Below are 14,827 nucleotides of genomic sequence, written 5' to 3'. Positions count from 1 at the left end.
ATTTTGAGATACTAAATTTTTTAACAATTATCTTATTTTTTGATCTTCTCACTTTTAAATTAGCATAGATTAATAAATATCTTGTAAATTTATTGTTTTTAATTTATTTTTATTTTTAAAATATATATTATTTAACATATAAATATGTTCAATTTATTTTTTAGTTCAAAAAATATTCAACTATATTTTATTATAAAGAAATTAATTATTTAAAATTTCAATAAAAACTTTAAAAATTTTAAGATATTTTATTCATATAAACTTTTTTTTTTCAAATTATTATATAGCATAGACTTGTTTTTCACTAACATATTTTTATTATTTTCAGTTCATAATAATTTTTAAAATTTATAACATTTTTATTTAAGTAAATAAATTCAGTCTATTTGATTGAATTTAATAATTTAAAAATATTATTATCAAAAAATCATTAAATTTTTTTTAAAAGAATATAAATAATTTTTTAAATTAATCATTTTAAAATTCAAAGTTAAGATTATCATATTTAGAAAAGTTAATTTCTTTTTATTAATTTTATTAAAAAAATTAGGAATTAATAATTTTAATAAAAATTCTTATACTTATGATATAGTTATTATAAAAGTTTATTTTAAATTATAATATAAAAATTAATGATGTACATTTAATTATAAGGACTAAGAATTTTATATTTATATAAACTCTAAATTGTAAAATTAATTTAAATTAAATTTTGAATAAAATATAATTAAAATTTAAATAGAATATCAATCTAATCAATTAATTTAAAATTTAAAATAACAATAATTTTAATAGTAATTAAATTTAGAGTTAATTTGTTATTATCATTAGGGTGTGCATCGGTCGGTTCGGTTCGGTATCGAATCGAACCGGCCAAAACCGATTTAACCGAATTGTTTTAAAATGTAAATCGAACCGAACCAAATAAGATAGAAAACCGAATCGAACCGAACTGGTTCGGTTCGGTTCGGTTCGAAATCGGTTTTTTGAGTTTTTTTTCTAATTTCATTAAATTGTATTATAATTTTCGGTTTGGTTCGATTCAAAATCGGTTTTTGAGTTTTTTTTCTAATTTCATTGAATTATATTATAATTTGGGCCTAATAAGAATTTATTTAAATCTAATATATTTAATTAATCATAAAATCCAATCAATTAATCATAAAATCCAAATTAATCAACAACTTCTAACCTAATATACTTAATCAATGAGTTGGTACTGAGCTTCACCAGCTTAATTGCTGTAATAACTCTAACAAAGTGATCAATTCTAAGGATTGAAACATCCTCAAAAACCAACTGATTTCTACTTGGGCTTGAATCAATCATAGATGGTTTTCCAGTGTATGCCCATCTGATCCCTCTCGAATTTGCACAAGCTTTCCAGGCAATGGATTCATTGCATCTTCTTACAATCTAGAGATTCTCCGCCCATGGTGAGAGCTTCTCACAGCTTTTCAACACTAATATAGAATCCCTCCATGATGATAACACCACATAACTAAGAAAAGCTTCAGTTTTGAATATGAGATTACCTTCGTCTAAGTCCTCTGTCATTTCTACATACTCTGCTGCACATCTAAGGCCAGAGATATTGGCTGCTGTCAGATCAACAGCAATTCCATAGCAGAACTTTGCTACAAGCTCAAATCCTTCAACTCCTCCTGGGAGATCATCTAATGCTATTTTACTCAGGTCTGGGTCGCGTGATTCATATATTAATCTGTTCATTTTTTCACACTGACAAAGCAGAGGATACTTGTGCAATAACAGAAATGGAGAAAATGGGTAGTCAATATAAATCAAGAACTAATTTTTCTGCCATTGAAGTTTGAATTTGGAGCTTGAGAGAAGTAAAATGACTACCTTATGCAAGTGGAAATATACAACTCCAATCTGAACTAAAAGATCACTTGGAATATCAGTTGCAACATACCTGCAGAAGAATGATTAGAAGCTAAACTATTAGCAAAAACAAACCAAAACTTGAAAAAGAACAGAACTTTTAATTTCATTTAGCAAACACACCATGACTGGCCCCTGAGCTCAAACCCATCGGTCTTGATGCCATGCTTGCTTGAGCTAAGAACTCCATTACCATAATCTCGACCAACAACAGATTCACTCTCAGACTCCCACATGATTGTAAACTAAAATCCAACAAAACTTGGGCAGAATTTTCTCATAAAAAGTGCCTGAAAACTAGAGCAAACACTGAAACTTACAAGCTAGAATAAATCTCGCGAGAGAGACGGCTGTCAAACACTGAAACTTACAAGCTAAACTTACAAGCTAAGTTCATGAAACTTACAGTAAAAAGAGTCTCGCGAGCGACGGCTATGAGAGAGAGACGTGAGCGATGGCCGTGAGAGAGACACGCGAAGGATGGAGAGAAGAGACTCTGGATTTGGCGAGTGGGTGGCAGGGTGAGTGGCTGGTGGGTCGCTGTGGGACTGGCGATTGGGTGGGTGGGTGGTCGTGGCAGCGGAACTGAAGCGGCAAAGGCCAAAGGATGGAGAGAAGAGACTGGCTTTGGTGAGTGGGTGGTAGGGTGGGTGGCCGATGGGTGGCCGGTGGGTGGCTGTGGGACTGGCGACTGGTGTGGGTGGGTGTGGCTACGGGACTGAAAAGAGATGAAGAGGCGAAGGATGGAGATTAGGGATTTGGTCTGAGAGAGATGAAGGTATCGTGCCGCGTGAAGAAGGACGTGGGAATGGGATGGGAAGTGAACTGAATTGATATAACCTATAATAAAACGCTGCGTTTCAGATTAAATTCGATCGGTTCGGTTCGATCGAATTATTTTGACTCCAAAACCGAACCGAACCGACCAACCCAAAATTTTTAAAAATTAAAATCGAACCGAATCGATTTTATTTTAAAACCGAACCAAATTATTAAATTAAATCGGTTCGATCGATTATTTCGGTTCAGACCGAACAGTGCTCACCCCTAATTATCATATTTAACTAAGAACACGATAGGAAATCCTATTATTCCCACTTTCCACTTTTATATATAATAATAATTTGATAATATTATAATTTATTTTTAATAAAGACCATAAATGGAAAATATTATCAAAATTAAAACTTATTAATAATTTTATTTCAAAATTTGTATTTTTTATTATTTATGTATAAATAAAAAATATAAATATTCATCTAATAATTTTAAAATTTAAATAATATTACATTATAAATTTAATTATTTTTAAATATTAAAATTTATGTAAATTCAATAAATTATTATTGCAATAAAATTTTAAATTAATAATATTAAAAGTTTATCTTAGTTATTAAAGTACTTTTATATCTATACTCATAGATTTAGTCTAGTAATAAGTGTATTTAATTAAATTTAAGAGAATTTATATTCTACTTTCTCAATTCTCGATTTTCAATTTAAAAAAAAAATATTTGCATCTATTATTCATTGAAAATATCAATAAATTTAATTTAATTTACTAAATAATATTTAAATTTACTTAATAAAATTATTTTAAAAAAATACCACTTAAAACATAATTATACTTTATTATAATTATTTTAAAATAAATAATTATTTTCTTTATTAATTAAATTTATTATTTTTACTTAACATTATATTTTCATGTTTATGATTTATAGAATAATAGTAGTAATAATAATATAAAAATAAGAGAGAAGCATTATTTAGAATAATACGTTTTATGATAATTATCAATTAGTTATAGCATTATTTCAACTTTTATTGATAAAATTATTAATAATTATCACAATTTTTAAATCTTAGTTATTGAAATAGAAGATAATTCTAAAAAATTATATAATTAATTCATTATTTTATAGTTAATTTATTGGATAAAACATTTTTATAAGGTAATATATTATTTTTATTTTTATTTTTTAATTATTAATAAATAAACCGTCTCCATATATATTTATAAAAAACATTTAACTTATACTTTTATAAATATTCAAAAATTTATTTTTATATTTATTTTATATTAATTTTATTATACAATATAATTTTATATAATAAAATTACCATCTAATTTATATCTTCATTTTAATTTAATGTAATTATATCTTATATATTTTTTTAAAACATTTCTAAAAACATTTAACTTCATACTTTTATAAATATTCAAAAATTTATTTTATTATACTATATAATTTTATAATAATCATATTATAGCATAATATTAAATAATATATATATAATAAAATTATCATATAATTTATATCTTCATTTAAAATTTTTTTAATATTCTTATATCTTGTATACTTTTTTGAATTTTTTCTTAATTTTTAATTAAAATTAATAAAAAATAAAATTATTATCTATTTTAAAAATTAAATTTTAAAAAATAAAATTATCAATTATTTAAATAATTATATATTATTATAAATAATTTAAAAGTTTAAAGGTATTATGGACAATTCTATTATTCTCCTCTTTGCACTTTTATATATATATAGTATAGATCAATCTTTAGAGAAAAAAATAATTCACCCGTTGTATATAGTGAGTCTCTAAGATATAAATTTATCAATTTATTAACTGTTTTAATAGTTATTAATTAATTAAATATTATAAAAATAAATTATAATCGTTTTATAATTTTTATTTATTTTATTTTTTATAAAATAATTTTTAAAATTTTTTTTATTATATCCATTTTAAAAATATTAAATTTTATTAAATATTTAAAAATATTTTAAGAGATTATTTAAAAATAAAATAATATTAAATAGGATTATAATAATTAATTTATAATATAAAAAAATAAATAATAATTAAAAAAAATAAAAAATGAATAAAAATAATTACACGGCTCCGTGTAATTATTAGTTAATAATATATTTATAATTTTTAGATATTAATATTTTGAAAATAATATTTTAAAATTATTACAAAACAGAGCGTAAGAATTGTGCAGAAGGAGAGACGCATTGACGGGGAGACTTTGACAAGTCTTCCACAAGATCCAATAATTCAGAGTCCAACTCAACTTGCAGGAAAACAATGGTACAAAATGCCCACTATAAATTTCTAGTTATAGATTCATCATTATAGGCCATTCAAATTTCATCCATCTCCTGCCCTCATTCTCCCAACAGTATGAGAAACGCCATTACTCTTCTATTTCTCTCTTTATTGTTCCACCATACTCTCCTCATCTCTGGAAACGACAGCATAGCTCTTGATTGTGGCTCTACAATTGATGGACCTGCAAAAGATGGTCGAAACTGGACTGCAGACACCAGTTCGAAATTCTTCCTGCTAGATCCAACCAACGCATCAAAAATCTACTCAGCTCTTAAATCTCCCATGAGTGATACTGTACCTTATAGAACAGCACGACTCTCGCGCTCCGAATTCACCTACGCATTTCCTGTGACGTTGGGCTCCAAATTCATTCGCCTTCACTTTTTCCCATCTTCCTACCCAGATTTCACCAGTTCCGTTGATTTTTTTTCCGTCAAAGCCAATCGCTACACGCTTCTTAGCAACTTCAGCTCTGCCCTTTATGCTCAGGCTTCCGGCTCAGACAGCTTTCCTCGAGAGTTCTGCGTAAATGTTGAAGATGGTCAAATGTTGAACATAACGTTCGTTCCCACTCCTGGTGTCGATGCTTATGCTTTTGTCAGCGGGATTGAAATCGTATCCATGCCAACCGATCTTTTTTACACAGAAGACATTGAAACTGCGTTCAAATTTGTTGGCTCGGAACGCATAAGCAACCTCAGCCGCAGGACTGCTTTGGAGCTGATGCACCGAATAGATGTGGGGGGCGGCTCCATTGAACCCCCAAACGACACTGGAATGTTTCGAAGCTGGAATAGCGATGAAGAGTATTTAACTATTGCAAAGCCAGGTGCATATCTCTCTAACCTCACAATTCAATTTGAATACAGAGACAACAGGACTCGTTACGCTGCACCCGACACGTTATATCGAACTGCAAGGTCAATGGGGATGGACAGGGTGACCAACGAAAACTACAATCTCACTTGGGAGTTTCCGGTGGATTCTAATTTCACTTATCTTGTTAGGCTTCACTTCTGTGAAATTCAACCGCTAATAACTACTAAGGGAGACAGAGTTTTTATGATATATATAGCTACTCAAATTGCAGAGGCTGAAGCTGATGTGATTGAATGGAGTGGTGGAAACGGTATCCCTGTCTTCAAAGATTATGTGGTCACCATTGAACCAAAGGGAAACCAAAAGCTACAGAATATCTCTATCGCACTGCATCCCAGGACTGACGGGACTGTATACTCTGATGCCATTCTGAATGGGCTTGAAATCTTCAAATTAAGTAGCAGTTCAGATAATCTTGCAGCGCCAAATCACGAAATACCTCAGATTAGTCCACCAACTGCAGCGACTCCGATTCCCAAAACAACAAAGTCGAACGGTAATAAGACACCAATAGGCGCCATTATCGGCGGTGCTGTATCGGGCTTTTTGGTGCTCTCTTTCTTGTTTTTCTTTATTTTCCGACGAAGACTAAAAGTCAAGAACTCGGATTCTAGTGATGCACCTTCATGGTGGGGTCCATTTTCGGTATCTTCGACCAAGTCCGCAAAGACCCAAGGCTCAACTCTGCCTTCTGATATTTGTCGCCGTTTTTCACTGGCGGAGATCAAGGAGGCCACCAACAACTTTGACAGTGTGTTCATTATTGGTGTTGGAGGATTTGGTAATGTGTATAAAGGGTTGATTAATGATGGGGCCACTACCGTAGCGATAAAAAGATTGAATCCAGAGTCGCAACAAGGGGCGAACGAGTTCAAGACGGAGATTGAGATGCTCTCTCAACTTCGGTATCTTCATTTAGTGTCGCTAATTGGTTATTGCTACGAAGACAGGGAGATGATCCTAGTTTATGATTACATGGCTCAGGGAACTCTTCGCGATCACCTCTACAAGACCGACAATCCTCCACTTTCATGGAATCAACGGCTAGAGATTTGCATTGGTGCAGCACGTGGGTTGCAGTACCTTCATTCAGGCGCCAAGAACACCATCATTCACCGTGATGTGAAGACAACAAATATCTTGTTGGATGAGAAATGGGTCGCCAAGGTTTCAGATTTTGGATTGTCCAAAATAGGTCCCTCTAGCATGTCAAAACCCCACATCAGCACAGTGGTAAAAGGAAGTTTCGGATACTTAGATCCTGAATATTACCGATTTCAGCGATTGACAGAAAAATCTGACGTTTACTCATTTGGCGTTGTGTTGTGTGAAGTCTTATCTGCTAGACCCCCAGTGAATCGATCAGCTGTTAAAACACCTGCAAGCTTAGCAGAGTGGGCTAGACAATGCTACCGCAAAGGAATATTCGATGAGATAATTGATCCATATCTGCAAGGAGAAATTGCCCCCGATTGTCTGAGAAAATTCGCTGAAGTTGCAGTAAGTTGCTTGCGCGACAATGGAGTTGAAAGACCATCAATGAGCGATGTGGTCTGGGGGCTTGAGTTTGCGTTGCAACTACAGGAAACTGCTATCAAACACTGTAGACTTCCAAATGAAATTGACATTGATATGGAGATCCCCATAAAGGGTACCTCAGTTGCTGATAGTAGCGATGATATGTTCAGTAGTGGCAGTGAGCTCATGATCGGCTCCCGGCTTAGTGGAATGACATTTACAAGCAGCAGCGGCGAGCAAAGTTTTCTCAACAACAATTCTGAGAAAGTAAAATCTGGTGCTATCTTTTCTGAGATCAACAACCCAACAGGGCGATAAGCAATATTCTATATAGGTTACTATAATTTAAGTGCAATATGTAAAGTCTCAAGATCAGTTTTTCCGGTGGATTGCAGGGTTGGCTCATAGATCATCTTGGTGTTGGATGGATTTTTTGGCTGGCTTTGAAGTAATATTTTATTAATAAAAAAAAGATATTTTCTTAGAGTAGGATTAATTTGAACTTACATGAAAAATTCAGAAGTTAATTTGGAATTTTATTATTGCTGATTTGAAAATTCTTGCTTATTAACAGAAAATTCATTTAAAGACAAATTGGATGATCCAGAATAAACAAAATTTCCTTTGGATTGAACAGATTAGTTTATCTTGAAAGAGTCCTGATGATAAATTCTCCATTACGTCTCTGCGCAATTTACTAGTTGAGCGATTGATGAATGCCAAAAATCATGTGGGAGACTTTTCCAAGTCTTCCATAAAGTCCCAATAATCCATCAGAATCAGACTCAACTTCATGGAAAATAATGGTATCACTATTCCACTCCTTGGAAACTTCATTTTTCCATGAAAACGACAATCAGTAATAGTACCTTGATTCTGTTTGCGTATTTTGAAATCGTCAAAAATCTTTTTTTTTTTCTTTTTTGTTGGATTTATATGACTTGTCTCTAGATTTGTTTTGGATTCTTTTAATTAAAAATAGTTCAATAATTCATACATTTTCATTTTATCAATAAAATAGGTTTTGTTAAATTTGTAAAATCCTATAAATTCAAAAGAATTAAATTTTATAATATAAGAATTAAATTAATTTATTAACAAAAGTGAAATTTGAATAATTAGATTATTATAGTATAATAGTAATTTTAACAAAAATATTATTTTATTAATGGAACGAAAATTCATGAATTAATTTATTTTTTTTAATTAAAAAATTAAATTATAGATTTTTATTAAATATTAGGAATTATTTAGTAAATTATCCTAATATAAAAAAGAAAGCAATACAAATGAGATAATATATTGTTCAATCGGCAATTTTTTAATGCGAATTAAAATAATATGATCAACCCCAGAGTAGGGGTGAGCAGTATTCGGTTCAAATCGAAAAAAATGATCGAATCGAACCGATTTGAAAATTTGGTTCGGTTTTTTATATATTTCGGTTTGATTCGGTTTTTAATTTCAAAAATTTCGGTTATTTCGGTTCGGTTCGGTTTTGATCAGAAAAAAACCGAAAAAACCGAACCGAACCGATTAGTAATAATAATATGTTTTTTCAATAATATATAGAAATTAAATCATATTAAAATTAAAATATTTTAATTAAATTTTAAAATATTAAAAATAAAGTGTAAAAAATAAAAAAATTATTAAAAATCGAAACCGATCAAACTGAATCAAACCGAACCGAATCAGACCGGTTCAGTTCGATTCGATTTCTGACCAAAATCGGTTCGGTTCGGTTTTCATAAACACTCAAATTTCGGTTTTCAGTTTATTCGGTTCGGTTCGATTTTGAACCGAACCGACCGAATGCTCACCCCTACCCCAGAGTAGTTGCGATTGCAAAGCACTCTTATTTTCTCTGGTCCTATTCTGGTTTTATGAGCAAAACCCTCTCTAAGTTTCCAGTCTTTTTTGGCTAAAACAATTTATCGAATTTCGGTTGTTCTATGCTTACTTTTCTTTTTCTTTTTTTTTTTTCTTAATTTCTTTTATCAAAGGCATAAAAGAAATTCATTAGCAAGGCATGAAGCCGAAACAACACAATTTTTTTATTAAAAAAAAAAAAACTAAAGACCCAACTATAAATAACTTAAAAACAGGATCCGACCTAATACTGTCAAATCCTAATGAAGCTGAAAATTTTGAAAGACAATCTTTCCTTTGGTCAACATTGTGGTCAATACCATCATTCTAGCTTTTGGAGTCACAAGAGAAGAATCAACTCTAAATCAACAAATAATGAAATACCCGGCTAGACTCCGATACCGGAATTCCTACCGTCCGGTGGAATCTCGGATGTCGGAGACCTCTAGAAGGGTAAAATCATGTATTTATAAAATGTTTTCATGTTTTTAATGGTTTTAAGTATGAAGTAAAATGAGTTTTTGCATGAAAAGTCTTTGGAGGAAAACCCAGGTTCGGCCGCCGAAAGTCAAGTTCGGCCGCCGAACTTGCATGCGTTTTGGAGGCACGTTAGGCCCCCGAAAGCATGAGTGAGGGAAGTCCAGGTTCGGCCACCGAACCTCAAGTTCAGCCGCCGAACATTTCATGCATGCGGAGGCACATTCGGCCCCCGAACGTGGTCTGGCCAGCCACTATAAAAGGGTCCCTTAGCCGAAAACGGGCGAGTTTTTTACCATTTTCGGCCAAGGTGAGCTCTCCGCCGTCCCTCACCCATTTTTGATGTTCTTCCTCTAAATCTTTCAAGATTTTCATTTGTTTTAACTTGGTTTTGAAGATTTGGGCTTTTGAGCAAAGTTTTGGAGCTTGGAGGTTCAAGAACCAAATCTCTCCCAACTCCGAGTTTTTGGTCGTCTCTCTCGATCTTCAAGAGGTAAGAGCCGATCTTAAGCTCGATTTATGTTTTAAATAAGTTTTATGCAAGATCTATGGGTTAGAATGCATGTTTAGGTTATGGTTATGTTTTTGGAGTTTATGGGTATAAATGTATGTTCATGGACAATGAGTGTTGATTGTGTGTGTTTGAAGTGTTGTAGTTGGGGTATTTGATTGTTTGAGACCCCTAGGAACCTTTATGCATGTTTTAGTTGAGCTATATGCATGATTTGAAGCTTTGGGAGGCAAGAGGTTCATGTGAGCCAAGTTTCTGCCCATTTGGGAGAAACCAGGTTCGGCAGCCGAAGGAACTTTCGGCCGCCGAACCCCCCTTGTGGAGGCAGCATTCGGCTGCCGAAGCTTGCCCCCGAAAGAAGACTTTCGGATCTGTCTGGGACTTTCGGCCGCCGAAGGTGCCGCCGAAAGTGCCTGACTTTCGGCTCTGGAGGGACTTTCGGCCGCCGAACCTACCGCCGAAAGTGCCCTGTTCAGCCATTTCTTGCATGTTTTTATGTGATGTTTTCATGATGTTTTAGGGGTTTTTTGGGGAGTATCTTAGAGTCATGTTCAAGTATGTTTGGTCCCTCATTTGAGTCCACTTGTGTAGGTTCGGACCCGAGGAACCGAGGACCCCAGCAGTGAGTCCAGCTGCTTCGGTGTTGTCAGAGTCAGCCAGAGGTGAGTGGAACTAAACTTAATCTTTTAAATTAAATGCTTGATCATGTTTCATGCATCATGATTATGCAATAGGATGATTGCATTAGTTTTCACGAATATGCCGCATTGCATAAATTGTTGTTGATGTGGGTGAATGTTGGATGACCCAATTAGTCCAAGACAGGAAGACCAGGACCCCATGCTACGGCCTGGCACAGAGTTAAGGAAAGACCAGGACCCCATTCTACGGCCTGGCACAGAGTAAGGCACGGTTATGGGACTCGAAGACCAGGAGCCCAGAGGAGGCCCTGGGAAAATGGTAAGTAATGTATGTATGACAGGAAGACCAGGACCCCATGCTACGGCCTGGCACAGAGTTAACTTGGACTATTTGGTGACAAGTTCACCCAACCCTTATGTGAATTGTCTGTGTTATGATGCATTTCATTAAAGCATAGCGTTAATATGTTTTATAGTTCTACTCACTGGGCTTTTAGCTCACCCCTCTCCCTTTACCCCCAGGCTTGCAGGCACAGGTTATAGCAGGAGTCCGGATAGAGTAAAGAAGTCATGTTTATGCAGGTTGAGTTTGGTTGATGGACATGGAAAGAAAAGTTTTAATTTTTATGCATGTTGTTGATCATGTATGGGATTATACAGGTTTACAGGTTACATGTTAGGCTTTCTACGGGTCTCGGCGGCCTTAAGCCGATCTGGATCCTAGCGCCGGTAGCGGTCCGATTTTCGGGTCGTTACAGAATGGTATCAGAGCCCTAGGTTCATATGGTCGGACCTAGAGTGTCGGGCTCATAGAGGTTATAGAAGGTCAAGCACAATAGGAAGATCATGTCCACTAGGATAGGATGTGGAGTCCTGTCTTGCATAATGATATGAAATGCCATGATAAAATGTATGTGCATTAATGATATGTGATGTATGTGATGAGGGTTCATGTGTGCCCACATGAACCATATGATGCTAATGATTGATTGTTATGTGCTGTTTTTCAGAAATAGGATGAGAGGAACTCGTCGATCAGCAAGATTGACTAGAGTGCCACCTGAGGATGAGGGCATGAGCGCCCGTCCTCCAGCATTGCCTAGGGCAATGTCTAGCAGGTCTAACAGGGAAAGAGCAGTGAGAGAACCTAGAAGGTCTCTGGATCTGGGTAGGAGCAGATCAGTTAGAGGAACAGTTCAGGGAGGAGCGTCAGAGGATATGGGGGATGATATGGACATAGAACAGAGGAGGGATGGCAGTTTGGGAGTCAGTATGTCAGAAGAAGGAATGGGAGAGTCCCAAGGAGGCACTCAGGCCTCGGGATTTGTTCAGCCACCATACTACCCACCCTTCTCACAAAACCCTGGGTATTCGATGGGAGGCACATCGGATTACCCTAGCTTCACCCCTTATCCCACACAGATGCCATACCCACCATACTACCCACCATATTCACAATACCCAATGTATCCACCCCCACCATACTATCAAAATCCAGCAAACCCTACCACAGAAAATGTTGCACCTCCTCCACCATCAGCAGAAACCCCAGTTCCAGAAATTCAACCACTTAGGCCTAGCTCATCTGGTAGAAGCAAAGTCAAGATGACGGAATATATGAAGTTGGGTGCTCCCCAGTTTGAGTCAGGTGATGACCCGTTTGTGTATCTTGAGAGGGTCAAGGCTATTACAGAGGAGTTAGGGGAGGATGACAGTAGAGCCATTCAGATGGCTGGGTTCACATTAAAATGCAAGAAGGCCCGTGAGTGGTTTAAGAATTATGTGAATCCGAGGGTGGACAGCATGACTTGGAAAGAGTTTGCAAACGAGTTTGCAGGATGGGCTTTTCCCGATAGTTCAAGGGAGCTGAAGATGATAGAGTTCGAACAGTTGAGGCAGACGGATGAAATGAGTGTAGAGGAGTACACCGACAGATTTTTGGAGCTGTTGCCTTTTGCTGGGCAAAGTCTGGATACAGATTCGAAGAAGTCAAGGAGGTATGTCATGAAGCTTCATTCCAGGTATTCCTCCTTAATCCAGTCAGTGGACAGGGAGAGCTTCCATGCCATAGTAGATATGGCCAGGAAAATGGAGGCCAGTGCCATCATTCAGGGGACAGTTAAGCAGACAGTGGCACAAGCTTCTGGTTCTAAAACTCCGGGTGGGGGAAGGTTAGATCCCTCTACCTTGAGTGCAGCAGCTTCAGGCAGTAAGAGATGGGGTAAACCCAAGGGTAAGAAGAACAAGTTCTGGAGTAAAGTCAAGTCCAGTCTGGGATTTAGGAGTGGCTCAAGCTCTGGTGCGGATATTCCAAGTTGTGCAAGGTGTGGTAGGCCACACAAGGGAGTATGTCGGGTTGGGACGAACACCTGCTTCAGATGTGGTCAGGAGGGGCATATAGCTTGAGATTGTCCAAGAGTGGCCCCGATGGCTCAGTCCCAGCAGACAGCTTCAGGCAGTGTAGCGCAGCCAGCAGCTCCAGCCATGACTCAGGCCAGTGGCAGAGGCAGAGGGAGAGGAGCAGCCTCTTCTTCAGCGGGTTTCAGAGGTGAAGGTCCATCAGCTCCAGCACGGATCTTCACAATGACACAGCAGGAGGCAGATGCATCTAACACCGTAGTGACAGGTAACTTAATTATTGGTTGTTCAGATGTGTATGCCTTAATGAACCCTGGTGCATCTCATTCTTTTATTGCACCGAGAGCCGTTGAGAGGTTGGGGTTGATGACTTCTGGGTTAGAGTGTCCTCTCTGGGTCAGTGGACCCAAGTGTGATTCATCAGTGGCAGAGTCAGTCTGCCAGTGTAGTCCTGTGTTTGTTGAGGGAAGATGCTTGTCTGCCGACCTAGTGGTTCTAGATTTGACAGATTTTGACGTCATTCTAGGGATGGACTGGCTATCTACCCATGGTGCTACCTTGGACTGCAGGGACAAGGTAGTCAGGTTCAGAGGTCAGGATGGGTCTGAGGTTGTCTTCAGAGGAGACAGGAGGGGTACACCTAGAGGTCTGATATCAGCTCTTCAGGCTCGTAGGTTGCTTAGGAAGGGATGTCAAGGGTATTTGGCTCATGTGAGAGAGCTTAGCAGTCAGGTCAGAGAGCCCGCCTCGGTGCCAGTGGTTAGAGAGTTCTTAGATGTGTTCCCAGACGAGCTGCCAGGTTTACCACCTGCTAGGGAGATAGAGTTCGAGATAGAACTGATGCCTGGAACCCGATCGATCTCTATTCCTCCCTACAGGATGGCGCCAGCAGAATTGAAAGAGTTGAAGGAGCAGTTACAGGAGCTGGTAGACAAGGGCTTCATCCGACCGAGTACCTCACCCTGGGGTGCTCCAGTTTTGTTTGTGAGAAAGAAGGATGGATCCCTCAGACTTTGTATCGACTACAGGCAGTTGAACAAAGTCACTACCAAAAATAGGTACCCATTGCCAAGGATCGACGATCTATTCGACCAGCTAGCAGGAGCGGGTTGTTTCTCCAAAATAGATCTGAGATCGGGGTATCATCAGCTGAGGATCAGAGAGGAAGATGTACCAAAGACAGCTTTCAGGACCAGATATGGGCATTTTGAGTTCCTTGTAATGCCGTTCGGGTTAACCAACGCCCCTGCAGCATTCATGAATCTCATGAATAGAGTGTTTAGCCAGTACCTGGATCACTTCGTTATTGTCTTCATAGATGATATCTTAGTGTATTCCAGGAATGCAGAGGAGCATGCCCATCATCTGAGGTTGGTTCTATAGACCTTGAGGGAACATGGCTTATATGCCAAGTTCTCTAAGTGTGAGTTCTGGCTGAGGAGCATTTCATTCTTGGGGCATGTAGTGTCGGAGAATGGGATAGAGGTGGACCCCAAGAAGACAGAAACTGTGGCTAACTGGCCTAGACCCACTTCAG

The 14,827-nt window shown here is 36.6% G+C and overlaps 2 protein-coding genes across 3 annotated transcripts in view; one reads left to right on the top strand and one right to left on the bottom strand.

Annotated features, from left to right (window-relative positions):
- The window catches only part of LOC110630092 (receptor-like protein kinase FERONIA), a 31,339-nt gene extending 23,404 nt beyond the window's left edge, over positions 1 to 7,935 (top strand). Inside the window, exon 2 of the mRNA XM_043956795.1 lies at positions 7,540 to 7,935. Within this exon, the coding sequence (XP_043812730.1) occupies positions 7,540 to 7,749 (210 nt within the window). The 3' untranslated portion in view covers positions 7,750 to 7,935. The remainder of the gene's footprint in view (positions 1 to 7,539) is intronic.
- LOC110630159 (root phototropism protein 3-like) lies at positions 1,327 to 2,760 on the bottom strand. Of its 2 annotated transcripts, none has more exons than XM_043956810.1 (5): positions 2,312 to 2,760; positions 2,029 to 2,214; positions 1,867 to 1,936; positions 1,536 to 1,758; positions 1,327 to 1,463 (listed from the first exon to the last, which is right to left on the bottom strand). In XM_043956810.1, the coding sequence occupies exons 2-5, from the start codon at positions 2,139 to 2,141 to the stop codon at positions 1,417 to 1,419; spliced, it is 453 nt and encodes a 150-aa protein (XP_043812745.1). In that variant the 5' UTR covers positions 2,142 to 2,214; positions 2,312 to 2,760; the 3' UTR covers positions 1,327 to 1,416. The 2 variants fall into 2 exon arrangements, with proteins under 2 accessions (XP_043812745.1, XP_043812742.1); XM_043956807.1 differs by having other exon boundaries at positions 2,029 to 2,202; positions 2,312 to 2,757.
- Positions 7,936 to 14,827: the final 6,892 nt, after the last annotated feature.

The sequence above is a fragment of the Manihot esculenta genome, chromosome 1, assembly GCF_001659605.2.
Source record: "Manihot esculenta cultivar AM560-2 chromosome 1, M.esculenta_v8, whole genome shotgun sequence".
NCBI classification, from domain to species: Eukaryota; Viridiplantae; Streptophyta; class Magnoliopsida; order Malpighiales; family Euphorbiaceae; genus Manihot; species Manihot esculenta.
This window is presented reverse-complemented; position numbering and strand designations above follow the sequence as displayed.

Excerpts from the sequence above, each read along its gene's own strand:
- LOC110630159 (XM_043956810.1), bottom strand. The coding sequence starts at position 2,141 with ATGTGGGAGTCTGAGAGTGAATCTGTTGTTGGTCGAGATTATGGTAAT. Across the intron at positions 1,759-1,866 it reads TATATTTCCACTTGCATAAG|TATCCTCTGCTTTGTCAGTG; the intron begins GTAGTCATTTTA and ends TTATTGCACAAG. Across the intron at positions 1,464-1,535 it reads GACAGAGGACTTAGACGAAG|TGTTGAAAAGCTGTGAGAAG; the intron begins GTAATCTCATAT and ends ATTCTATATTAG.